The 27770-nt window shown below is 34.1% G+C and overlaps 1 protein-coding gene across 1 annotated transcript; it reads right to left on the bottom strand.

The window, feature by feature from the left end:
* LOC148285270 (uncharacterized) lies at window positions 1–27170 on the bottom strand. The gene is made up of 18 exons (XM_088227717.1): window positions 27045–27170; window positions 26820–26907; window positions 25697–25790; window positions 22197–22322; window positions 20308–20426; window positions 19757–19912; window positions 18096–18272; window positions 17714–17903; window positions 17420–17615; window positions 16792–16935; window positions 15369–15705; window positions 13857–14020; window positions 11578–11691; window positions 9565–9728; window positions 6079–6249; window positions 3869–5311; window positions 2415–2507; window positions 1–424 (listed from the first exon to the last, which is right to left on the bottom strand). The coding sequence occupies exons 2-18, from the start codon at window positions 26849–26851 to the stop codon at window positions 341–343; spliced, it is 3804 nt and encodes a 1267-aa protein (XP_088083843.1). The 5' UTR covers window positions 26852–26907; window positions 27045–27170; the 3' UTR covers window positions 1–340.
* Window positions 27171–27770: the final 600 nt, after the last annotated feature.

Here is a 27770-nt window from a genome sequence, read left to right as displayed (position 1 = left end):
CATTGTATTTAAACAAAATAATATATTTAGAAACTCGCTATAACTTTAAACTGACGTAAAAAAATAAATAATTAACAACCCTTATCTGCCGAGTTACGTCAATGACAGCGTTCTTTTTAGTCGAACAATAGTCCCTTTTATACGTCAATCAATATTCAATTAAACATCGATAAGTTCTGTGTGTAAAACCTCCTTAGCACATTGGCTCGCGCCTTATTTCCAATGTGCAGGTCACTCCACCGGGCGTTTCCCGTGCGAGGGTGGCCGAAGGGTGGGCGCCGGTGGCCCGTACGGTCAGACTGGTGGAGAAGCGGAATCGGCCCTGGGCTGGGTGGAAGGGTCACTCGTGGGGCTTGACCTTCACCAGCTTCTGCTGCTCGAGGAGGCGCTCTAGCGGAGACGGTCCGGGGCCCGACCAGAGTGACTGGAGAGAATAATAATAGTTAAATTGATTAATATTTTTTAATGTAAATTAATATTTTTTAAGAACTTCAGGATTTAATAAACATAAACATACCGACATGTAGAACTAAACAAAATGCGCTATATATTGTCACCCTTCTCGAACCAATTATCTTTGTCACTCATCTATACCGCATGTACACAGACTGAGGGATGAATGTACTTCTCATATTGACATTTCTACGTAAAATTATGCCTTCGGTAATACTTAAGTATTAAAATACTTAAGTCTTAAAAAAACATATTTATTTAAATATTTTAGTTGAAACCTTTTTTTATAGAATTGTATTCAATATTACAAAAACAAATTATCTTCTTTTAAAAAAAAAGAGAATACAATTCTATAAAAAAAGGTTTCAACTAAAGTATTTCAATAAATATATTTTTTTTAAAGTACAGAAAAACCCCCTTTTTACATTTTTCAAGGGAGCAACAAAAAAGTGTAAAACTGAGGAAAACTTTAAAGTAAGGAAATGAAAAATGTATGGAAAAAATTCAATTTCATTAAAATATAATTGTTGTATAAGACTATACTATATATACTGCAGAAAAATTTAAGAACAGTCATGATTGGGGATTATTCATATTTACCAATGATATAATTAAAAATATTATTTATTCAAACAATACTGCATGTGTTATTTTTTATTGAATTAAAAAAAAGACATGCATAAATAATTTTATCTAGGTGCTCTTAACCTTAAAAACACGAAAATGGAAATTTTATTTACATGGTATCACTTTTTTTAGTATGGCACCACAAATTTCAACTGTCATTTACATTGTGGACTGTTTCCCACTTTTATGATAACTGTTTAAACTATCTCCTTTTTACATTACGTGTGTATAAAATCAAATAATATTTATATTGCCAATATTTTAAACTTTCTGCATCGTAATTTATTGATGTAAAGACTTTATTCTTTCTAAACATGCGTCAACTGCATGTCACTATTTCGTAAAATGTCAAAATTAGACACTTAAACAAAAGGTCAATTACACCGCACCTACTTTAAATTTAGTTTGAGACAATAATTTACACATTTTTTTATTTACCTCGATTTTATTCTCCGTTCACGCGGCGGCGCGCGGCTCGTCTTTTGACAGATCGAATGAGTTATGAAAAAAAATTCGAAGTAAAACCGGGGTCATGAAAAACGTTAATTGGGGGGAAAATTTAATGAGAATGTACGGAAAAAAATGGGACCTAAATATTTCGGTGTAAAAAAGAGGGAAAACGTAAAAACGAGGTTGTACTGTATTACTGAAGGCATAATTTTACGTAGAAATAAAGGAAAATGTCAAAAAAACGTATGTGATTTAAAATGCTTGTATTTCTTTTCAAAAACAAAAAATTAAGATTTTGCTTCGGCCACTTTCATGTTCAATTTACTATCTTCAAATTATCACAAAAATTTTTAGTTCAATACTCAGTCTTTAAATGAGAACCCAGATATCTAAGTTCAGTCTAAATTTGAAATGGCGTAATCTGCCGACCTAAAAGTAATTATGTTTTAGTAACATAAAACTTTAAAGTATATTTTTTAATAGAAGTACATTTAAAAACTATTGTTTTTATCTAATTTGTGTTTTTTTTTATTATTACACGATTAAAAAAAAACATTTGTTTTAAAATGGCAAAATTGTAAGATTTCCTCATTTCGCGTGCGTTTTACCAGACTGCAGCCTTAATGATAGAGGCTAACTTCAGACTCTCGAGAACACTAAAATAAATGTTCGCAAAATACATGAAACTGTCTAATTTCCATGAAAAAGCTGGTACAATGAGACACTAACTTCATACTCTCGAGCTGTCTTCAGTTTTCAGTGTGGATATCAAATTTCTCAGACATTCATTGCAGAAAGGCGACTACAAAAAATATTCGTAAATCGCGGGTAAGCGCAAATTTTGGGGACGTTATTTCGGGGTAAATTAGCAATAGTAATATCACCTGTTGTGGCATCATATTTCCCATGGGCTGAGCCCACGCCTCCGAGCCCCCGCTGAACAAGGAGTATGTATTGCTAGAAGAATCACCGTACTGCTGTAAGAATAAATAAATACAAACTTTAAAGCGAGATTGCTCGACATGAAAACATCTATTCATTGCCTTTTTCATTATTATGAGAACCTCAATTTATCAGCATTAAGAGTGCGGTTTTTCGGTCAGCAAGATCCGACAAATAACGGACGTAGCTACAGCGAGAATAGCCTATTTTAGCTACTTTCACACTATTATGTCTTATGGCATTTTAGTGTGGGGTCGGGCTGCCGATATTTCCGCAGTTTTTGTTTTGCAAAAGAGGGCAGTGAGAGGTATTTACAACTTACATTTTCGCGATTCTTTAAGAAATCTTTTTAAAGAAATAATGAATTATGACGGTATATAGTCAGCACCTATGTATGGAGTATCTTGATGTATGGCTGCGAGACATGGTGCCTATCCGAAAGAGATAAACGGAGACTAGAGGCTTTTGAGATGTGGTCCTTTAGAAGACTACTAGGAATTTCCTGGAGAGACCACATAATACAAATGAAGAGGTTCTCCAAAGAATCGAAGGTGGAAGGCACCTGCTCAGGACCTTGTCCGAAAGGTGAGCGAGATGGATCGGCCATGTAATACGTCAAGAAGGCCTCTTGCATGTCATAATGGAGGTGATGACCGAGGGGACAAATTCTAGGGGACGCCCACGCCATAAGTACCCGGAGGACCTATTAGAGGACGTGCGCTGCTCATCATACTGCTGACTTTAAAAGAGCCGCACAAGACAGGGAGGAATGGAGGAGAAGAATGAAAGTAATTGCTGCCAGCCAATCCCAGGATTGAGACCAGAGAAGAAGATAGTCAACATATTAATAAGAATATTATGTATGTGTGTAAAAATATATCTCTCTTTCAAAAAAATAGCGACAAACATAGCACAATACTAGAAGTAAAGACAAATTAGTAATCAAATTAATATTAACATATTACAACAGAGATGAAGAACATTTAAGAGAAGGTAATTTTAATTTAAGGTAATAAAGAAGTCTAGGCATCTACAGGGCTTATGACCTGTGAATGGCTGGTTTAAGTGGCCACTTTACACACTGTGTAACTTTCACCATTCTGCCCATATTTGAACATCTATATTTCTTCAATTCTTTTATCTGTTGATGTTTGTGTTGATCAAATTAATAATTAGAGTCAGTGCTGCTAATGTCACTGCGACCTATTGTGACGGGCCCCTTTCCGGCTCTTCAAGCTCGGGTTTTAAAAGAGAGTGGAGGGCGAAGTCCTCGTATTGCTAAATCTTCTCCTCTAAGACATTATTATGTGATGAAATTATTTATTGAAAAATTTGTTTGCCATCTTCACGGTCTGGTGTGATGAGATTTGTAAACAAATAAATAATACAAACTTACTTTATACATATCCATTCCTGCGTCCGATCTCCCCGTCGGGGGCATTCCTTCGTACTTCACTCCTTCACCCATTCCCCGCGGGACGTCGGGCGGCCCGTGCATCCCGCCCCCCGCCTCCCCGCTCGGCCCCGCGCCCGCGTTCTGCGCGAGCCCGAACTGACTGGCGTTGGGGTACGGCGACAGGCTGTACTCGTGCCCGATGGACGGCTTCGGGACCGGCTGCTGGGAGAAACCGAACTTGCTGGAGAACTGCGGATACATCCCCGGGTTGTAGGGGTTGAATTGCGAATAGTTCATCGATTGGCTGTAAGCGTTGTGATTGTAATTCCTCTCCGGGTAATTTTGCGGCGGGATGTTGGGCTGGTTTCTCTGGCTGTAGGCGCTCGGGTCTTGGTAGTCGACGGCGGCCATGTTCTGCTGAGAGGCGTTGCCGTAGTAGCTGTGGGCATAGTTCAAATTCTGCGGTTGGTAAGTCGTGTCGTAGTTCGGTTCGTGGTTGCTCGGCTTCCACCAGGTCGTCTGCGGCTGTTGCGAGTTCGTATTCCAAGTCGGTCCCTGCTGCTTCGGACTGTTTTGTTGAGGGCTGTTCATGCCTTCGTAGCGATAGTGCTCCGGGAGTCTGTTGGTGAATTCTGGAGCGTTTTTAGGTTTTTTCAAGTTGGCGAGCCTCGGCGGGAGGCTCGCGTGTCTCCCTGTCGCGTCCCTCAGCCCCGGGCTGTGCTGGTTCGGATTCGACGGCGAACCGTACCAATAATTATACTGCGGCATGCTTTCCTTGTTGTATTGGTCGATCATCGCCTCGTTTGAATTCTGCATGCTCTTTTGCCTCTGCAGGGCGACTGAGCGAATGTCGATCTCTTTAGGATTGACTACGGGAAGAGTGATGCTCGTATTTTGCGCGTCGGGCGCCGAGAACAGCGAGAAGTTTGGTTTGTTTTGCTGTGGAATATTCTGGAATCGATACGGGTATTTGTCTTCAGGTTTGGAAGCCGACGTGCCATCACTCCACGGGATGTACGACGAAGTGGCGGAGTTGCTTGCCACGGATTCCTTAACCGGTTTGGCGCTTGTTTCCGGAACTTTAGCAGAATTCTTAGCAGGACTGCTCGGATATTTCCCGAACTCGGCGTGCTGATTCGCCATGTTTAGCTGTTTGGATTCGTGCGGCTTTGGAGCATTTTTTGCATCGTCTCCGATGGTTGTTTGTTCCTGTGTTTCGGAGGTTGTCGGTTCGACGTTCACGAGGTGCGGGTACCCGGCGGACTTGTCCTTCAGGGAGAGAATCCCTCCGGTCTTGCGGTCCGTGGGAAGGCTGGCTAGAGACTTGATGACTTTGGGCTGGAGGATCTTCTTCTTGTAGCCGTGGTCCTTGGAGCTCAGTGGGGAGAGTTGACTCGGCTCTCCGATGGAATCAGGAGTGGTAACTGGAGTCAAGAATTTCACCTAGGAATAAAATATTTTAAAAATCAAAATTCTAGAATATCTCAAAGAACTATGGATTCCAGAAGGATTAGCTAAAAGACATCATACACTTCAATCAGCTATACCTTTGGTATAGTATAGCAGAGGCGAATCGTCTATATAATCGATTATGCACAGCTTACCTACCATTTACCAGATTATTATAATATCAGTAATAACTATTTGCATTAATCACGTTTATTAAAAAAACATTTACCCCGAAGATGGCTCCTGCAATGGTAGCAGAAATGTCGGAACAAATCCAGCTTACACGGGATTACCGTGATCAACAGTGATTGTGAAAATCTTTGCATCTGAGTAACATTTAAATCCACAAATTCAGAATAACCAGTGACCGGTTTCATCGCTTTTACGACATCTTCGAGACTAGTATCTTTATTATAAACTTCAATGCGAATCTGGCTGCGGTCCTGTGGTTAGTGTCTCGGACTCACGGATTAAAGGTCCATTGTTCAAACCCCAGTAATAGTGAGTTTTTTGCAACTCATCAAAAATGGCCCTCAAAATGAAATATTTAGGTAAATCGTAAGAACAAAAAAAAAGATTTATACAAAAATAGTAAGGATAGAGAATTCAAAATTATATAATGGTAATTTAATTAAATTATTTTTGTCTAAAGGACCTTTTAACAAAGTGTTACAATTTTGCTAAGTGTAAAAATTACCCAGTGGCGTCATGCACATTAGACATTGAAAATAGGAGCCAAGAATTAGTTAAATTCTGCCTACTTGTTTACTGGATTCCTCCTGCTTCCTCATGATGGCCTGCAGGGCTACGTTGGTGCGCCCCCGTCGCCCCCCCCGGCCCGCCTCCCTTTCCCCGGGGGGCTCCAGCAGGGACCCCACGTCGGTACAGATGTTGCCGTCCTGAGACACTGTGGAGCAGCTGCTGGCCGTGTCCTGAGCAAAGAGCGATAATTTAGCCACATGCGTCTCTATAATAATAATGTTTGGATAATTTATATAGCGCCATTTTTGTGAAAATCACCTCAAGGGCGCTGTACAATAAATAAATATCCCAACACGTCTTGCGGCTACAGAGCGCATGGACGGTTGGGATTCTAGTTCCTCGTCTCCAATTATGATATATATGAGCTAGATAACAGAACGTCTTGCAGCTACAGAGCGCATGGACAATAAGAAATGTAGCCCCTATTTACATTTTTATTTTAAAATTTTTTATTTGACAATGAAGTTTAGAGTTTAAGTGATATTTTAAAAACGAAATAAAAAGCAAATTTATAAAATTAGAATTTAGATAACAACAAGTCTTGCAGCTACTGAGCGCATGGACGGTTGAAATTCTAGACCCCATTTACTAAATTTAGATATTTGATAACATTTACATAATGTGATAAAAATAATATGATAGCTAACATCACAAAAAGTCTTGCAGCTTCAAAACGCATCGACAAATGGAATTTCAACAACATAAGAATGATTTTAAAAAGTTAATAATTAAAAATAATTTTAAGAAACGCAATAATAATACATTGAGCAAAGAACTAGTAAGTATGGCAATTAAGTGAACATGTAACAGCACAAAAAGTAAAATATAAACTCTATACGGCATACATTCCCCTGGCTTCTTCCACATTTGTATTACGCGTTAAGATAAGGCGAGTCTAGACTAGACTGATAAATTGAAAAGATAAAAACGACGTATTGGAAAACTCAGGGGTGTACTAACTACAATGCAATACGTGTCCATCGAGGTATATTTTAGGAGAACGACGCCTAGATTTAATATTCGCATCGAAGAACACACGAGATATTTAGATAACATTTTAGCAGTTGAAAAAATACAAAAATTAATTATAAAAGTTATTTTGAAAAAACCGTCTACTTTTCCCACTGTTCAATTATTAAAAAAATTTAAGGTTTTAGATATAAAATTGCTATTTAAAAAGAATTGTTTGCTTCAAATACATAAAGATAAAATAAATAGTAGTATTTCTAGGTCTCAAAACGAAAGTACCCGACCTAGAACAGGTGGTAATATATTCATTCCCAAATTAAAAACAACTACAGCACAACATCATTATACTTACAGAGGAATATCTTTCTTTAATGAAATGAACAAAGATAATAAAAAGTACAGTCAGGAATACAATATATTTAAGAAAGAAGTAAAAAATTACATCTATAATTCTTCTTTTTGTAACACTGATTGAAAACATCGTTAATATCTTTTTTGTAATTTTTATATATTATTTTAAAAATATTATTGATTAAAATAAAATAATCTATTGTAAGACGTCACTCCCCATTATGTACACAAGAATTGTTTATTTCTTTTACATAATGAGTAACGTTAATGTAAATATATGTAAACTTATAATTAGAAATCAAAAACTGATTTGAGTCTACTGAACACTTTATTTTATTTTTACAAATATAAACATATAAAAATAAAAACTTTGTGACAATTGTTTCGCCTTATTAGGGCATTTTCAAACGAATGTCAACATTCGTGAACATGTGAACATGTGAACTTCTAATTATAAGTTTTAATATGGAGTTCTACAAAATAAACGCCAAATCAATCAATAAATCAATCAGTAAATATGTGTATGTATTTGATTAATGTAAAAATTGTATTTTAATATGTTTTTAATAAATAAATTAAAAAAAAACAAAAAACATTAGTTTTTTAGAATTTGCTAATCATCTCATAAATTCAAGTCACGATTTTAATAAGGATACAGGAGTTCAAATTTCACCTTCAAATACTAAAAAAGGACTTAAATTAAATAACATGGAGGTGTTTCACATTAAAGAAGGTTTGAAAAAATTACTATCCCCTAATAAATAATCAAATATCTTTACAATTTAACCCTAGCCCCTCCCCTTCCTAATGCCCCCACCCCCCTCTCGTACATTCTGCAACATATCACTAAATATTATAAACCTAATTTTTGTGCATGTTTGTGTTTGCATCCCCTTTTTTTAACTCAGGTTCAGGTTCAGTGCCAAAATACGGCGTTTATTGGCAAAAAATAAAAGAAAATACACGCAAAACAAAACAAGTATTTGACATCAGGAACAGATACAGGAGTTCAAATTTCACATTCAAATACAAAAAAAGGAGTTAAATTAAATAACATGGAGGTGTTTCAAATTAAAGGTTAGAAAAATAATTTTCCCCTAATAAATAATCAAATATCTTTACAATTTAGCCCTAGCCTCTCCCCTTCCTAATCCCCCCCCCCCCCCCACTCACACACATTCTGCAACATATCACCAAATATTATTAACCTAATTTTAGTGCATGTTTGGACATGGTGGTTTTTGCGTCCCCTTTTTTAATTCAGGTTCAGTGCCGAAATACAGCGTTTATTAGCAAAAAAATAAAAGAAAATACATGCAATACAAAATAAGTATTTGACATCGAATTGAATTGCAACAAAATTATCATAGCAGCTTCACTAGATACAAAAATACCTGTTCTAAAGCTACATTTATAATTTATACTATTTATATACACTATAATATATTTTAATAACAATTATAGTACTACATTGCTATAAAATAAAATACTAAAAACATGTAATTTATGTATTTTTCGTAAATAATGGTAATAAATAATTTGTTTTGTTGTGTTAAGGGTGAAAGTGTATTTAAGTATTTGCATGTTGGTGTATTAAATGTCCCGACGAAGAGAGTGGTACGTCTCGAAACTGGTAGACATAAAAAGTCGGTAAGTGGTTATACAGGGTGTTCTTTAAACCCTGTCACATCCGAAACCACAAAGATCAGTATGGGCAAGAGGATATATTGGCATATTAAAAAAAATATTAAGAGAAATGAATTTTTTTTTAAAATAAAATATTTAAAAAACAAATGGTTGCTTACTTCTGCAGGGGAGAAGTGGGGGGAGTGCGGCGCAGTATCAGACTCCCCCCTCTCCCCTTCGCCCCTGCAGAAGTAAGCAACCATTTGTTTTTTATCTATATTTTATTTTTTAAGATTTTAGTTGTTCTAAAAATTTATTTTAATGTGCCAATATGTCTTCTTGCCCATACTGATCATCGTGGTTTCAGATGTGACAGGGTTTAAAGAACACACTGTATATTATACTAATATTTACTAACATTAGTTATTTAAATTATTTAATTTAAATACAAGCCTCCACAATGGAATGTCAAGACGACGAAATCGTTCAATCGAGGGAATTAAGTTGCCAAAGCTGCTCGCGATATTCGCACAGTGTACCTGATTGTCCGTACATTCCGGAGTGACGGTCCCCGGTAGATCGCTCGAGGAACTAGCCGGTGTGGGAGACTCTACCCTGGCCGCCCGACTTAGGGCCGCCTTCTCCCCGCGAGCCCGCTCCAGGGAGCCTTGAGGCTTCAGGATTCCAGCGCGCTTCTCCGCCACTGAAAATATGATCAACAATATTATTATTTCAATGATAAAATGCGTCATTAAATCTGAACCAATTAAAATTATCAACATTAATTATGTATATTGCCTGTATAGTCCATAAAATATAGCTTGATTAGAATGACAGTTGTCAGCAAAGGTGATGACACAACTTTGTAGTAACGTCTAAGAAGTTATTTATATTGACACACGAAAAATCATTCGTATCTGGCATGTTAATGATTTTTTTAAAACAATGCTTGACACATAAATCAACATAAATATATAAAATCAGCTTTAAAACTAAAAAAAAAACTTAAATAAACCCTGTTATTAACGACATTCTTACAAGGTTACGTTATTTTGCAAAAAATGTTAGAGATGGGACAAAATGTAAATCGATCCAATAAAAAATAGGTCATTTGATGTTGTTCATGAAAAAAAGTACAAATATCTTATTTTTTGGTGAATAATTGTCTTAAACACACTATAATAGGCTTGGTTTTGCGTTTTTATATCAATTTTCGGAAACAGAGTTTCATGTTTGCATGACAAAACTGATAAAATCGATTTGATCGGTACATGATCAGTGATCATTAATTTTCATCACTGACATTAGTTTGGCAGCTGTCATTTTAAGGACTATAAGAATGTATTCACATTTTATTTTTTGTTCGATTGAGCTATGCATGCATGCTTTTTTCATTCTTACGTGTCTTTAAAAAAAAAATATGCTGTTTTTTTTTTTATTGCTTACTATGTGTGTACTTATGTTATTTGTGTTAATGCCCCTTGGGCGTATGTATGTAATCAAATCCATATAAGTATATTAAAAAACAAAAATAAATATGATATTTTTATCAAAGTTTACTAGAGAGTACCTATTGGGGGAAGTGGACTAGGAATTATATGTAATTAATACCTATCACTATCTGCAGATTGCTTTGTATCATTTTTATGTATCTTATTTTTTGGTGAATAATTGTCTTAAACACACTATAATAGGCTTATTTTTGCGTTTTTATATCAAATTTCGGAAACGGAGTTTCATGTTTGCATGAAAAAACTTCTGTTCAATGTACTTCATAGTCCTAACGCTCCTATATACCTGCGTGAAAAATTTCAACGCTTATCAGTTTATGGTTTACCTCTTCGTTCTCATTCTCAAGGCACTCTCTTAATACCCATACACAATTCCTCTTTCTTCTCTAACTCATATAGTGTCCATGCGGCTCGACTGTGGAATCATCTCCCATCCACCATCAAAGATGTTACTACATTATCTCTGTTAAAATCACGTCTGAAGAAACATCTCCTTTCTCTTCCTTAATCTCTCCTCCTTTCCTTTTTCCTCTTTCCTCTTTTTTCCTTTTTCCCATTGAGTAATAGTTTTGATTTAAGGTAATTTATAAACAAATACGTTTATTTCTATTTTTATTTATTTTTAACTTTTTAATCTTTTTTTTTTCTCTATTGAATATGTTCTGTAACTTGAATTATAAAAATAAAACTTTTATTTTATTGGTTGGTTGAAAGAAATTGCCATTTGGCAATAAGCCCGCCAATGTACAAATAACATTATGTACAAAAAGTTAAATAAAAATAAAAAAAATAATAAAAATCGATTTGATCGGTACATGATCAGTGATCAGTAATTTCCCATCACTATTGTCATAGAGTCCTTTTAATCAAGCTATATTTTAAGGGCTATAGTATATAGTTTATTGAAAATTTGAATACTAAAAAAACATCTGGGGGACATAGCAGGCAAGCTAACAATTGGGCAAGACAATGCCTGTCAGGTCTGCTAGTATGTAATATAATGAAGTCCACTATCCTCAACACCAGTGTGAAACAATTTACCTTTTTCTCTAAAGTCGGCCTCCGAGATGACTATTGGCGGGGCGTGGTCGCCCGAGCCCTCCTCTTCTCCGTCGCGTCCCCCCTTACCCTCACTGTCGCTCATGTTATCATCGGCTAGAAATAATTCAAATATTGATTAATTTGGTGTTTACTTTGTAGAACTCCATATTTAAACTTACAATCATAGAATCAAGAATAGTCCAGAAGGAGCGTAGAATCATATTTTAATACATCGGACTGTGTCCAATAATTCTCCCATTATGTCGCAGCGTAATGTTGCTTGATGGGAAAAAATATAATTATAGCACAAATGTAAGGTTAAAAAAAAGCAATCTGTCAATTTCTCTAAAATTTTATTGCGCACGCGGAAATATTGATTGACGCAACAATAAATAAAGAGTAAATAAATAAAGGGTCATTTAATAAGAGTAATTGAATTAATGAACTTTAAACACAAAATAGGAAACAAATTTTATTTTACATAAAACGGATGTTTTTATATCATGTTAAATAATATTTGATGTTTTAAAGATAATGTTGGTCATATGTCCACCACGGCATTGTTTAATCCGAGGTCCAATTTTCATTAGTTCGCAAATTAGATGAGCAAAGTTGGGTAAAAAAATTTACTACCCTGGTAACACTAACGAAATGTCCATTTTGTTTTCTTCGACAATCTGACAGATGGAAAAATAATTATATTTTTAAGTAATGCATTTGTTATTTACACATTCATTTGATAATTACACATGAAATGTGATTGCATCCTGCTCTTTTGGGATCCTAGCAGTATTTCTACACTTTAAAAGGACACAACACGGCATAGTTGAATTCAAATCAGGAGTGGCGTACTGAGCGACGTCTACAAAGAAACTAATGGGTCAAAACGTAAACCTACTCATTTATGAGTAGTTGAGTCGCCTTCTGTTTGATGTGCGTATGCGGTTTCTGGACTATTCTTAATTCTATGCTTACAATATAAGAAATCAAACACTGATTTGAGTCTACTGAACACTTTATTTTATTTTTACAAATATAAAAACAAAAATTTCGTGCAATCGTTTGGCCTTGTTAGGGCATTTTCAAACTAATGTGAATATTAGATGGATTGAATGTCCTTATAAAGTTATATAATTCAAGGTACTTGAGTAAAAAATAAAAATAATCTTATAAACTGTAGCATGTACATCAATCATAATTGTGGGAAAATCCAATAGTTAAGGGCAAGGCTACGTGCTTAATAGTTAATGGGGAATTTAGGTATTTATATTTGCATTTTGGAAAAATTTATAACAAAGTATACAAGTATGTATTGTGAGATAATTAATGAAGCTTCATAGTTTTATTTCTTTAGATAATTAACATATTACAACAGAGATGAAGAACATTTAAGAGAAGGTAATATAGAAGTCCAGGCATCTACAGGGCTTATGACCTGTGAATGGCTGGTTTAAATGGCCACTTTACACACTGTGTAACATTCACCATTCTGCCTATATTTGAACAACTATATTCCTTCAATTCTTTCATCTGTTGATGTTTGTGAAGTTAAAGAGCTGAAAACTTTATTTATGCGGGTGAGATTCATCAAATTGAATTATTTCACCTACATACTAGGCAACGCCTGAAAATATTAGTTGTAATATGTTAATATAAACAGCTCCCCAGGGAGTTAAATCCAGTCCTTGTCTACAAAAATTTGGACAAACTCAAAATATTGTCTTTAGATAATTGTGGAAAATATATCAATAATCATATAATAGGTTGGTGCTCTTAATCATTTTAATACATGATTGAAATATTATGAAGAAATTTAAATAAACATAAATGGATAAACAATTGTCACGAATTTTTTGTTTTTATATTTGTAAAAGTAAATAAAGTGTTCGGTAGACTCAAATCATTTGATTTCTTATTTTATATATTCAATTATTAATAATAAAATGCCTAAAAATTAATGTTAAATAAAAAATAACTTAAGGGCCATTTTTTTGTGAAAATTAATGCTTTATTTAAAAATATAAATTATTATTATTCATTACATCATATATCATCTTCCTCGGATATGAGGCACGGATTGAAGAGAGAGATAAATAATGAAAGAAATTGCCTATAAATATTCCATTTTTCCGATTTAAAATCTCTCAATTTTGCATGTGTAATAAGCACCGTAACGCGAGGATGTTTTCGGCACAGTAAGGATGAATATAATGTTTGCGATCGCCCCCTCGAAAGGATGGATGTAAATGACAGTTAAAAATATATAAAAAATCAGTTACCGTCACGTTGCGAAGAGTTAGAGATGGTCTCACTGAGTTGACTGTCGTGGTCTAAGAGTCGCTTTTCCCGAAGCAGGGAGAGCTCCTCGATGACCTTTTGCAGTTCCTGGTTGTTCTCCGGACTGTTTTGTATCGGCGTGAACACCTTCAGACCATCGTTGACACTGAAAAACGAAAATGATTATTTATTTATAATTACTAGCTTGTCCAAACCGGGGGACGTGTCAAGTTTTGAAGTACATTGGTTTGTATCGACGGTTCTAGAACCCCTCGATATGTTTATCTACGCATTAAAAGTGAGAAAAATTTTCTTCTACCGAGCAATATTTCCCTAAATTTTTTATCGTTCTGAGGTTGGCACTTTTTTTCATAAAAGCCTATTTTTTTTAAAATTTATTTATTATTTCACGTTTAACATAAAACTTTTTTTAAAATATGAATACCTCACTGGGCACAACCCGTGGCATTCATTTACATGATTTAATATATTATACTTATAGTGTCTAAAAAATATATATAATAAAATATTACATATTTACATTTAAATCCACACAGATATATATACATATATAATAGTAAGAGAGAAAAAAAAATTAAAAAGGAAAGAAAAAGAATACAACATTATATTATTAGTACAGCTCAAACATTTGCAGACATTAGGTCAAGTAACAAGCTACTGTCAGCCCCCGGTGGCCCAACATCCACACAAATGCCAAATATACGAGTATATGACATATATTCATAGACACTATGTGGATACAAATACGAAACACGAAATGCAAAAATAATTATGTATTAACAAGTTTACTGCTTTGGTGGGGTGACCATCTCGAGACAGTTCTCGGGACCCAAATCAAGTAGCCATTTTTTTACAAATAGTTTAAATTACTCAACATTTATAAAATATGAGACAGAAATAAGAAAATTTTGAAGTCAAATTAAATTCTGACATAACTGTCAGTTTTGCAAACGAGCGGCTAGATGCAAAAAATAATGTTTTTTGAAAAAAAAAATTCAACAAATTGTACTGTTTTTTTACCCTCCTGTAAAATGTTTACTTTTGGAGATTTGAGTTTTGCAAGTTAGTCAGACAATATGCTCATTTTTAAACCAAAAAATTATAAATGAAAACTTGTTTTGAATACATTGATTGTCGTATAATTAGAATTGTAAAAATCCACTCTAAATATATGAGGGTATTAGAAGCAAACTTTGAAATCTCCACCAAAAACGGAAAATTTGTTATTGATGCCAAAATAAACTATGCATAAAAACCTACCTACCTAAATAATAGCGTAATTCAAAACCGTCTCTAAATCTTGCAAAAAAAGATTTCAATTATACTACTTGAGACCGCAAACTTAATGACAAATCTCATAATATTTTTTTCAAACTTTTTCGTAAATATCTCCGTAACTCCTTCAATGGAGATTTCTAAGTTTGCTTCTAATATGTACATCATAATATTTTTAGCATTATTCCAGACTTGTGAAAATACCCTATTATTTTTACCTTAAAGTAATGTAGTCCGTGCCATTCTCTTTCTGCTCAGAGGCGAGCCACTCCCCCAACTGTATGAGCCTATAAGCTCGCAAGGAATCCATAAAATTCTGATCTTTCTTCAATGCCTCCACGTCCGAATTCGACAAGGTGCCACTTTTCCTTTTGGCCAATATTTCTCTAATCGAAGTTCCCTCCATTTCGTCCGTGGTCGGTAGAATGTGCTCGGTGTTGCCAATGTTGAAATTCGGTGAGGACGCCGCATTCAAAAATTTTAGTTTAGAAAAAGCGGGGTCAATTGGTAAGTACCCTTGTAATTCTTCGTCTTCTGGCAATGGTACCATTTCATCTGTAATATAAACAAATAAATTGTTCATTTGTAGATTAAAATTAAAGTTATGGTTTCCTAAGAAAGCGGGGCCGTTATTTACCGACCATGATATGCCGTGATGCGGTGGGCGTAACAAGACGGCCGTCTTAACATAAAGAGAGCGGTGTCGTTATCTAGCAGGCGTGATCACTAGTTTTATTCACTTATTTTTATCTATACTTAAGAATAGGTATATTTGGATATTTGGGTCATCGGAAATTGCAAATTACTATTTTTTTGTGATTTTCTTACAAAATAAATTTTAAAAATGGCATTTTTTATTTATTTAACTTATTGTACATAATGTTATTTATACATTGGCGGGCTTATTGCCAAATGGCAAATTCTTCCAACCAACCAATAAAATAAAAGTTTTATTTTTATAATTCAAGTTACAGAACATATTTCATAGAAAATAAAGATTAAAAAGCTTAAGATATATATAAATAGAAATAAACGTATTTGTTTATAAATTACGTTATATCAAATCATTTTTATCATTTTTGATGTCCAAATCACATTTGTACACATTTTCAGACACAAAAATGTCCACCGCTACCCGAGAAAAAACAATGTTAGGCACAGCTGTCTAACATTCTGCTTACAATCAACAATCATACGCCACTGACAAAAACCATTCTGAGATTACCAACCACAAAGTTAGCTGCAGTTTACAGCAATACAATGGGCCGTAGGTACCCAGGGCAAGAATTGAAAGCGCAGATCGAAACAGTCCATTATACGTTTGTTAATATAAAAACCAAATCAAAAAATTGGAAATCTTTTTTTCTTTGCAATAGAGCTAAAAGGCTTCTCTAGCAAATCAACAGAAATACCTTTAAAAAATATTGTTTTTATCTGATTTATGTTTTTTAATTATTGCCCGATTAAAAAAAAACATCAGTTTTAAAATGGCAAAATCATCTGATTTCCTAATATTGCGTTAGTTTTACCTGACTACAGTCTCAACACGAGCTCGTGTTAAATTATCGCGAACTTAGAATCAGGCCCCTGGAGAAGGCATACAAATATTTGAAAAAATTAAAAACTACATATTATGCTTACATTCTTGTCCAGAGAAATCTTTGATGGTCTGCTGAAGAGTGTTAAGGAGGGTACAAAGTCCCGGCCAGAGCTGGAGTCGGGATACAAAGGCAGGATCCTTCAGCACATAAGGGTGGATCTTTAGCCATTCCAGCAGTACTTTAACTATGGGAATAAAAAACATGTATTATTGAAATAATATTTGAATATTTCTTTAATTCATATTTCTTTGAGGATGTATCCACTCCACTGAGCCACAGGGCACAATCTAGTGTCAACTTTTAGATCTGACAATGAGGAAGTTCAGTGCTATGGGAAGCTGGATATAAATTTTTTTTCTTACATGTCGAAAAAATTAGAGCATTTACAGTTAAACCCCCTTTTAACGTTTTTAGACACATCAAATGAATTCCGAAAATTTTTAAGGGTAAAGCGTAAAGGGGGGGGGGGGTGATGAAAAATGTAAAAAACGTTAGTTGGTATATATTTGTATGAGAATGTATGAAGAAAAATGGGAACATTTCGGTCTAAAAAGTGGGAAAATGTAAAATGGAGGAACGTAAAAACGAGGTTTTACTGTTATTATATAGCGAAAATTCTAAAAAATATCAACAGATCTAAACGAAGAAGAAGCATTATTTTGTCTTACCTGCTGGCAGTGCAGGGTAGGTGAGCATCTCCTCGGCAGCGCGCGTGTGCGCGGGGAGCAGCAGCGCAGCCATGGTTCCTGCCACCAACTCCAAGGCCACTGACAGCGCCTCACTCTCGTCTCCCGTCAAGGCCGACGCCAGCAGCTTGTGGCCATCGGTGACCGAGTAGATGGCGTACAGGTCCAAACACACCATCTGAAGATATGACAGGTACAAAAATATGCAGGCGGATAGTTACGAATATAAACTATCTTGCAAACTGTCCTATTGCGCAAATTCATGTCTTTAAATACCTTGATCACGGCGTCCGAGGAGAACTGGTCGGTGGCCACAAGAGCCGTGAGGGTGGAGCTCAGGGCCGGCAGAACCTGCCTCGCTGTACTCAGGCCGTCCACCGACTGCAGGCGATGATGCAACGCCATATAGCTGCCCGTGTAGGCATGCCCGCTGAGTCTGGCATACGGGGAGTCGACACATACCGAGCTAGATGTAACATTAAAAACTTGGTATTAAAAAATTGTAATGAAAATTAAAATTCACAGGGGACCAAGTCCGGTGAATACGGTGGCTAACAATCAATGTGGTCTGTTTTACTGTCAAAAAGTTGCGAGGCACAAACGATGAAAATTTGCCGATCACACCAAAAAGTTATTTTCATACCAGTGTGGTACGTACCCTTCGGCCGCGGCTAACGCACGAGATAGATTGTTGGCCGCTGGTGGGAAGGGTCCTCCCACAGCGAGCCCCCTAGCGTGGTAGTAAGCGGCTCCTAGCCGGTCCCCCCGGGCCGCCCTCAGGAGCCCTAGCTGGTTGTACGGTTGGCCGTTTCTGGGAGAAACCATCAACGCTTGTCTGGAAACAAAAATATATTTATATTAACACACGACAATACAGTTTTCTTTGTTTACTATTAAGGAAAGCTAGCCAGAATGAGTGATATTTTATATGATGCACAAAAACACGTTTTTCATAGATAGATGTATCAAAATACCTCAAGCGGAGCAACGTCCCTCTGACTCCAATGTTTATATCAGAATTAATATTTAAAGAAAATATTGCGTTCAACAGAAAATAACGGCTAACTCTATGTAAAAATCACTCAGGGCAAAATCAATAAAAATTAAGAATGTTTAAGTACCTAAATGATGGAACAAATACATATATTTATTTACTGGCCTTAAAATATTCTTCATATAAACACGCATGAAAGCCTTTTAATTTATTATGGCTATAGCTAAGGCACTTTATAGCATTTTTATGGCACATATTTAGATATCTGTGTTCAGTATTACATATTTTTGATTATATTACATACATAGAATTAAGAATAGTCCAGGAGCATAGAATCATATTTGAATACATCGGACTGTGTCCAAAAAGCCCCCAACTTTACCCCACATTCGCCGCGTGAAATCTCCGCGTGATGTTGCCAGATCGCGAAAAATATAATCATAACACAAATATAAGATAATTATATTTTTTAAAATAGCCATTTGTTAATTTCTCAAAAATTTTATTGTACACGCGGAAACATTGATTGACACAACAGAGACGAAAAATAAAGGGTCATTCAATAAGAATAATTTAATTGATTAACTATGAACTTAAAAAATAAAACAAATTTTATTTTACAAAAACCTGATATTTTTATGTGATGTTATAAAGATAATGTCCGTCAAATGTCCACCATGCTGTTGTTTAATCCAAGAGGTTCAATTTTCATTAGTTCTCTCATTAGATGAGCAAAGTAGCGTAAAAGATTTTACTTCCTTGGCAACACTAACAAATCGTCAATTTTGTTTCCTTTGACAATCTGACAGATGGAAAAATAATTAAATTTTTAAGCAATGCATTTGCTACTTACACAAGAAATGTGATCTCATCCTGTTTCTTTTTGATCCCAAGGAGTATTTCTACACTTTAAAACGACACAACACGGCATAGTTGAATTCAAATCGGGAGTTGCGTGCTGAGCGATGTCTACAAATAAACTAATGGGTAAAAATGTAAAACTACTCTTTTAAGAGTAGTTTAGTCGCATCTGTTTGATTTTACGATTACATATTTGTTTATAGTAAACTTTACTTCTTTTTCTTAGTGAACAGACTAATTAATTTTTTTGTGGAAAAATGAGGTAAAGATGACATGGTTGAGAGTTCATATTTTAATGCTTTACTATCTGACTGTAGTTTTGGGATTTAACCAATGGTAAAAAAAATCATTTTAAGACCACACATATGAGTTCAATCAAAATTTTAAATAGAGAAACTGAACATCAATTCAATTACAAATTTATAAATGGAACGAGTTTGAAAATTTGAATCAATGTTGCCAACCTGTAAAAGGAATCAGCTCTCCTAGGCTGTCGGCTGTACCTAGCCAGGTCCCCCAAATGTACCAAGCAGTGCTGACAGATGTACCAACATGATGACGCTTGCGGAGGTCGTGAAGGGATAAAGGGAGCGTCACCCCAAGGATAGGGTATATTACACCTGGAAATTTATAAAATACTAATTACAGAATCATTGGGTGGAGGAGCATAAAATAATAATAATGAACCCCAAAAAACTAGCACAGAGGACAATTCTTAAAGTTAAAAATATTACAACAGAGATGAAGAATATTTTGGAGAAGGGAACATGGAAGTCAAGGCATTTAGTTCTTAAATAAATATTTTTATTTTTTTTGTCATAGGCAAGCAACCTTTGATGGTGCGCTTACATCGCGTGTAATGTTTTTCCTTCAAAAAAGCATTCAAACGATTTTTAACTGGTTGACTGAAATAGAACGAACAACTAGGCTTAAAAATTTATTCCAGTCTGGAACCACCCTGCTGGAAAGGAAGATTTTCTTGGGATTGAGATGGGATAAGATGTAAATTAAGTACCTGAATGGCAAGTTCAATTTAAAGGTAGTGCATATTTGATGTAACAAACAGATGTAAAAGCCGGTGGCCGCTTGTAACACCCATAAGAGAAGTGTCTGGTTCTCAGCACGGCGAGGATTCTAAAAAAAACAATTAAAAAATGATTTTGATAAAAATATATCAATAAAATTCTATGGTTAAGTTTCACACAAAACAATTTGACCAATGAGCGCTTTCGCCAACATATTTAAGAGGAAATAATATACATAAGTGTTCCTAATGGCCATAACTTTAGCTCCCCGGAAACGTTAGATTCTTTGAAGTAAATCTTATATTCAATATAGCCCACTTTTTTATTTAAAAATTAACCAATTGTGTAACTTTCAACCTCCTAGCTCCTCCCCTTTCTAACCCCCACTCCCACACATTCTGCAACATATCCCTAAATATTATTAACCTAATTTTAGTGTATGTTAGGACTTGGTGGTGTTTGCATCCCTTTTAACTCTGCATGTAATTTATGTATTTTTTTGTAAAACTATCTATACTACAGTCATGGTAAAGTTGAAAGTGTATTTTAGTATTTGCGCGTTGGTGTGGCGAATGTCCTGACAAAGAAACGGGTACGTCTCGAAACCGGAAGACATAAAAAAGTCTGTAAGTGGTTAATATAGTAATAATTTTTAAATTTTTTTTTAATTAAATTATATTTTTTTACAGATTTTTTAAGAGGTAAAACAGAGTATTCAAAAAATTAAGGATAATTACATGGCAATGAAATACATATTAACAGTAAAAAAAGAGAATAAAAATCCCACAAAGGCATGGCCTGTTCGTGGGTATTTAAGAAATGTTAAGGAATATTTTGCTCCTGTAATAAATAGACAGATATAATATTTTGTGTAATATAAGAAAGAGAAAAGAAAATATTCTGTAAGAGATTAGAAGGTACTTTTTAATTTTATAGTAATTAAAAAGGGGAATAAAAAATATTTAAAAAAACACAAAAATATTCCTTAAGGGCAACAAAATATATCATAAAAAAAAAGAGTTAATATCTTTGGTATGAATCCAGGATAGTGCGTGTTTTTTAAAAGAAGTAAAATTTTGAAAGTTTGCGATTTATTAAATATTATCAGTAAAAAAAGAATTAAACATTTTCGGGTCTATGAAATATGCATGTCTCTGTGCGAGCCTCGATTTACAATGGGGTATTTCTAGCACACGATTCCTAACATTAGTTAAATCTTATTTGACTAACATTCTGGGACACTTTGGTTCCTGGCTTTTTATATAGGGATACAATATCTCCTACCATATATGTAATTACTTCAGTTTTACATAACATACATATTTACATTTTTACATTTACTATATTATGCAGGTGATGTGCAGTTCTGTATGTAGGCACATAATAAATGAACACTGTATGGTCAACTATGGTTGTATTATTTATTGTAATGTGCAACTGTGTGACCAATATTCATTTACATTTCTAGTATTATTATAAGTTTTGTATGATTAGTTATTTTATGTTATGTATAATTTTTATGTGACAACATTTACAAAAACAATATTATGTGGAAGCCTCTAATTGGACTTTATGATATGTATTTATGGTATAATTGATTCTTATAAATGTATAAATGTCTGTTGGCTTTCCAATGAAATAGAATAAAATTAAAATAAAATAAAATAAAAATAAGCCATTTCCTAAATGACAGACATGATTTTGAGAGTCATAGCCACCGGCATAGCTGCAAACGCGTTTAAAATGTATATTTTATTAGTGTTAGCATATAATTGATGAAAAATATGTAATGTCTTTTTCATGTGAATATTTCTGTTTCTTTTATTATTATTTTTTATTGTTTATAAAACAAGTAAATAAAAATTATTTGCTTATGTACCTTTTTATCCTTGGCATTATTTTGAAGCAACTCAATTTGATTTTTGAATCCAACATTCCACAGGTCCTGTTCTACTTTCTTGTCCAACGCATAATCCAGATCTATCAGCAGGACTTTCTGGTAAGCCTGGAAAAATATTCAATCAAATCTATTAGGTGCGATGATGAGAAAGGATTTTGACCATATCACAATATAATAGCTGAGAGAGCAACTATTCTCATCTTCCTAAATAGAAAAGGCTTCCTCGTAAGAACTCCTATTTTAACAGCTGGAGGACTACGCCCGAGCGGCTATTATGTGAGAAAATTCTCACACCTGAGATAACTCAGGCAAAGCAAAAAAGATCACTGCTGAATATACTCGGGTGAAAATAAATAATGCTAGGAGCCACGAGGTATTTTTCTAGTTCTTTCCATTAATGAGGCATTATTAAAATTTAAATTCATTGCAACAGAGAGGGAAAACATTTTTGAGAAGGGAATATGGAAGTCTAGGCATTTCCAGGGCTTATGACCTGTCATTGGCTGATTTAAGTGGCCACTAGACTTCCATATTCCCTTCTCAAAAATGTTTTCCCTCTCTGTTACAAAGAATTTAAATATGAATAACTCCCTAGGGAGGAAATCCAGCCAGTCTGCAAGCATTTGGCCATACTCAAGACATTGTTGAGGCATTATTCATTTATTTTTTTATAAAATAAATATTTGCGTTCTTATGATTTACCCAAATATTTAATTTTGAGGGACATTTTCAACGAGTTGTAAATAACTCACTATTAGAAAATGGGAATCAAGTTGGGGTAGAGTGGGATTCGAACCACGGACCTTTGGTCCGTGAGTCCGAGACACTAGCCACTAGGACCACAACCCGATTTAAAATTATTATTATTAGATTTTAAATTAAATACGATGAATAAAAATTCATACATTTTTATCATATTAATAAATTTTATTTTGTGACCCACACATCAACTTTTAGTACCATTTTGAGCCTGGAATGGCTTTTATGGAGGGTGTATATCAAGGCTTTACTGACAGAATGCATCAAGTCATTAAAACAAGTTCCGAGATAATCGCCTTTAAAGCTTTTTTATTCTTTCAATGTATTATTTCTTCCACATTTTTTTCTTTTTTTTTTTTAACTTTAAAAGAGTAATCTTTATTCTAGGCATAGCATGAAATTTAAAATCAACATATTGCACCTATATTTAAAAATATTTTTAATATATAAAGACTGTTGACTAATTGCATTCTGTCAGTATCTTCGATATGTTCAGTAAATAAAATAAATTTTTTAAAGAATCTTTTTTTTCCATTTTTTTGATGATTACTGAAGTGGTTACAAACTGTAATTTAACTCTTTCACCGCATAGAGTATGTTTTCCGTCACCCGTACGCGGCGGCATATTTACAAACGCTAAAAATCGCAGATGAGATTTTTATATTGTCTAGTTATAAGAGATAAAGGCACTTATCTGTACAATTTATAGTTTTGTTATCTTTCCAAATACTTTGATTTCGATAATCAAATAAGCTTTTATGTGTACACTGAGAAATGACATCAATAAACATTGATATAAAAGTGTTCCGACAGATTTGTGAACAGAGCTCCAGCATTATGCTATAGATACTCACTCGCGCTTATTGATGTGTTGATGGAACACAGTGCGAAGACACTCAAGCACAATTATTAGTGTTATGTTCTTAAATGATATATTCGATGCATTTGTTTATAATATTTTAACTCAACAAACAAACTTATTGTTCAAAATTCATCCAATGTTATTTCCAAATTTTTTATCGAGGCGAAGCGAGAAGCGAAATCATAGAGAAACTCATATTTATGTTGTTTTTATTTTTGAAATAATAATACTCATCCTTACGATTTTAAGTTCCTACATATAAAATGATAAAAGTGAATTTATCATCAGTTAATATTCAAGTTCTCCGTGGTAAATAATATGGAAATGACAATCTCATTTCGAATATCGTCTTCAACATGAAAAGATTTCTCACTTGCTTTAAAATCTGTTTCTCGCAAATCTGTTCATCACTTTAACATCGGTTTGACATATTACGATTATCTTTGTTGAAATAATGTATATATTTTTTAAAAAACAAAACATAACTCAAAATTAACTTTTTAATGTAAAAACATTAGTCATCAAAGATGTTATTATTATAAATAAAATTGTTATGTCTTATCGGCACAAAAATAACACAAGGTAATACTCGAGATAGGGCAAGAGGCCACTGCCGAGTGAGATTTTTTTCACAATTCAATTTTATTTATTCATATATATGTGCATTACAAAATGGAATATCTTAATCGGTACATATAGAAATAATTAAAATAATAAGGTAAAATTGGGTATTTATAAAAATAACACATAAGTATACATAATATCCAGAGAATAATATGTTAAAAAGTAAGAGAATCTTGTAACGAAAAAGTCCCTCAGAGACGTAAAAAATATCAATGTCCAAAGTAATATTGTTCATCGTAGAGATAGCCCTTCCGACAGGCATAACGGTTGTCTGTTGGAAGGGCGCTGTCTAAGTTAATTATCCGGAACATAAAAGCTAATGCTCCGCATAATTTCAGGGTTGTCAATAATACCGCGCAACAACCGAAAGAAATGCGTAGTTAAATATAAATTCCTTCTGGTCTTCAAACTTCTGTAACCGAGCATACCCTGGAGGAACTCAGACTGTTTGGTCATTTTTTAAAACAGGTCATTTTTTCGTCCGCCCGGATTAAAATCTTTTATAATATACACAAATATAATACTAGGAGTTATTTCAAAGATGTCACTTGTCAACGAATGTTCGGGGAATATTTCAAAACAAACTTTTTGACCGTCTATCGTATCCGACTGCAAAGTCGAAAATGTCTAAAGACAGTTGCCGCGTACGGGACTCGATTTTTCAGACTGTCTAAAATTAGGTTCCATTTGTAAATACTCACTACAAACTACAAACTTTAAAATATCTTTTTTTACTTAAATTTTAATTTTTAAACTTTCATTTTTTTTATACTTTCGTAATTAACCTTACATATAATTGCTTTAAAATATGGAAACTTCACTAGTCCATTAGAGTTAAGACTAATTGTGTAAAATATTAAACTTTGTAAATGTACTGTATGTTTCCGAAATAAAAGAAAATAAAAATAGTTAGGGATTGGGTAAAAACAAAAATATACATTAACCAGAGTAGTAGGTCAGTCAAGCGTTCATGATAAAAAGTTAACAACTAAATGAATAAAGTGCTGGTTTCACATATTAGACTACCAATGTCTCACATATGGCACCCTCCGGCTGGTAACCGAAAACACGTCAGCTACACCTTTTCGGTTGATACGATGCTCATGTGCACCAACTTTGTGTTACATATGATCGAAATACTACTAATGCAGTGCCTAATGGCGTCACTGGATGCGGAAAGGGAAAATCGTGATGATGATGAAGACAATAAATGGTATTGTGTATTCTAACAAACCTTTTGCAACTGTGTCAAAGAAAGAGTGCGGTTGGTAGACGGTACCAGCGAGTCACTTCCTTGTAATATTTTCTTCTTCAGATCTTCCGCTTGCCTGAAATAATGAAACATAGAAAAAATATTTATTTATTAATTAATGAAAATATAAATATTTGCGTTCTTATTAATGGGTGTAGTAAGGAATTTCCCATTATTTTTTTGCGCAATTGTTTAAGATACATCGAACTTGACCGAGAAAGACGGGACAGACTGAATTTGCTGGGGTAAGTGGCTATGTACAATTATTTTGGAACATTTTTTTAAAAAATTATTTTTCCATATGCAGATTTATTTGATGTCCTGCAAACAAAACCCAAGAGTTTTAGTGACTTGTTAATCATCGTATCAATTTGTTTATAAAAGGTATGTTTACAGTCATTAGATGGAAAAAAAACAAACAAAAGAACTTTGATAAATAAGATAATGACATAATTTTTATTAGGTCAGATCAGGTCACCAAACACATGTTTTTATTTATTCACCAAATGACACAAACCTATATGAGTCACTAAGATTATCGATAATTTAAATAAGAAAATGACATTAAATCAAATAAGTCACTAAGATTATCGGCAAGTCGGAACGAAACAATCACAAAGCTAAATTGGTTGTTTTAATATTTTAAAAATAAAGTAATCATGCCATTTGTATCGGAATAAAATCGACTCAACCGGCTTTCGGTCACTATATGTTTGACTGCGTTGCGTCCTTCACACAGCAATGTAAACACGACACTAATTGCGTCGCTTCTGTACCGACAAGAATCTAAATTCTCCTAGTAATAAAGAGACCGATGTTACGGTATTTTTCTATTCCCACCAGAAAGTTACGATTTTTAAATGCAGAAAAATGGATAGTGTTCATCGAAGTCGTTTTAAGATTTTTTAGATAGGTCGTTTTCGTCCTAAAGGTGCGATTTGATAAATGTCAATAATTTCATATGATCACGGTAGAGTAGCGCTCTTCACAACTAATGAACCCGGCAATAACGCGGAGAAAAACTTTTTCTACAATCCAAAAATTTAATACGAAATAAAAATTGCGACGGTTCGGAGAAAGTTATTGGCATAAATAATGCAATTACCTCAAGGCTTGAGCGGCTGCATTTAAAACCATTGTTTCCGTAGTCAAATTCACCAATCGATCATTATCGAGAAGTTCGTCAGAAATTCCTGGAAAAAGATATACATTGTACAATACCGAGAATCTATGTCTACAAATTAAATTTTAGTTTATCATTTTAGTTCGCCCTTTGAAAACACATTTTTAACTATTTCACGTAGTTGTTTAAAAGACGCAATAAACTCACGCTACATTTCTGCGTATATATTCATTGTAATATTAATCAAAATCACAAATTCAGACTATCCCACACGTTTTTCGGTGACTTCCAATTTGACAATTTTTAATTTTTGACAGAGAAAAAACAATGTTGCCAATTACCAGTCATCATAGACAATTAAACAGAAAATCCCTAAAATGTGTGTTTGCATGATTAGCATTAGCATCATGAATTAATAATATGAATCGGGTTGTGGTTCCGTGGCTAGTGTCTCGGACTCACGGCTCAAAGGTCCGTGGTTCGAATCCCACTCTACCCCAAATGATTCCCATTTTTTAATAGTGAGTTATTTATAACTCTTTGAAAATGGCCCTCAAAATGAAATATTTGGGTAAATCATAAAAACGCAAATATTTATTTTCCCTTTAAAAAACTCAACAACAATAGAAACTGCTGAATAATAGTTGTGCTTTCTTTTCCACTTATGTCTTTATTACGAAAATGAAATACTGTCAACCGTCTTTTTTATATTTTTTTACTTGTTTACGTTAATTAAAAAATGTGAAAATAACATAATACTTATGATATTTTTGTCATAATAAGCACAACCCTATATTTTTAATATGATGCATTAGTTATTTTTTACGCTGCTTTTTTTCTTATCCACTATTACGAATGATCGAGTAACCCTACAATAATAATTATAAGATCCAGTCATTGGAGTACTAATGCAGAGAGAATATGGTTATGAGA

Source organism: Micrasema longulum, unplaced genomic scaffold, assembly GCF_059751315.1.
Source record: "Micrasema longulum isolate JH-2025_06_02 unplaced genomic scaffold, ASM5975131v1 h1tg000044l, whole genome shotgun sequence".
In the NCBI taxonomy this organism is placed as follows: Eukaryota; Metazoa; Arthropoda; class Insecta; order Trichoptera; family Brachycentridae; genus Micrasema; species Micrasema longulum.
Note: the sequence above shows the minus strand (reverse complement) of the source record. Positions and strands in the feature narration are given on the sequence as shown.

Coding starts and splice junctions, on each gene's coding strand:
- LOC148285270 (XM_088227717.1), bottom strand. CDS start 26,851: ATGGTTTTAAATGCAGCCGCTCAAGCCTTGAG. Junction 22,323..25,696: donor CTTTGACACAGTTGCAAAAG/GTTTGTTAGAAT, acceptor ATATTTTTCCAG/GCTTACCAGAAAGTCCTGCT. Junction 6,250..9,564: donor CGGAATGTACGGACAATCAG/GTACACTGTGCG, acceptor CTCTTTGCTCAG/GACACGGCCAGCAGCTGCTC.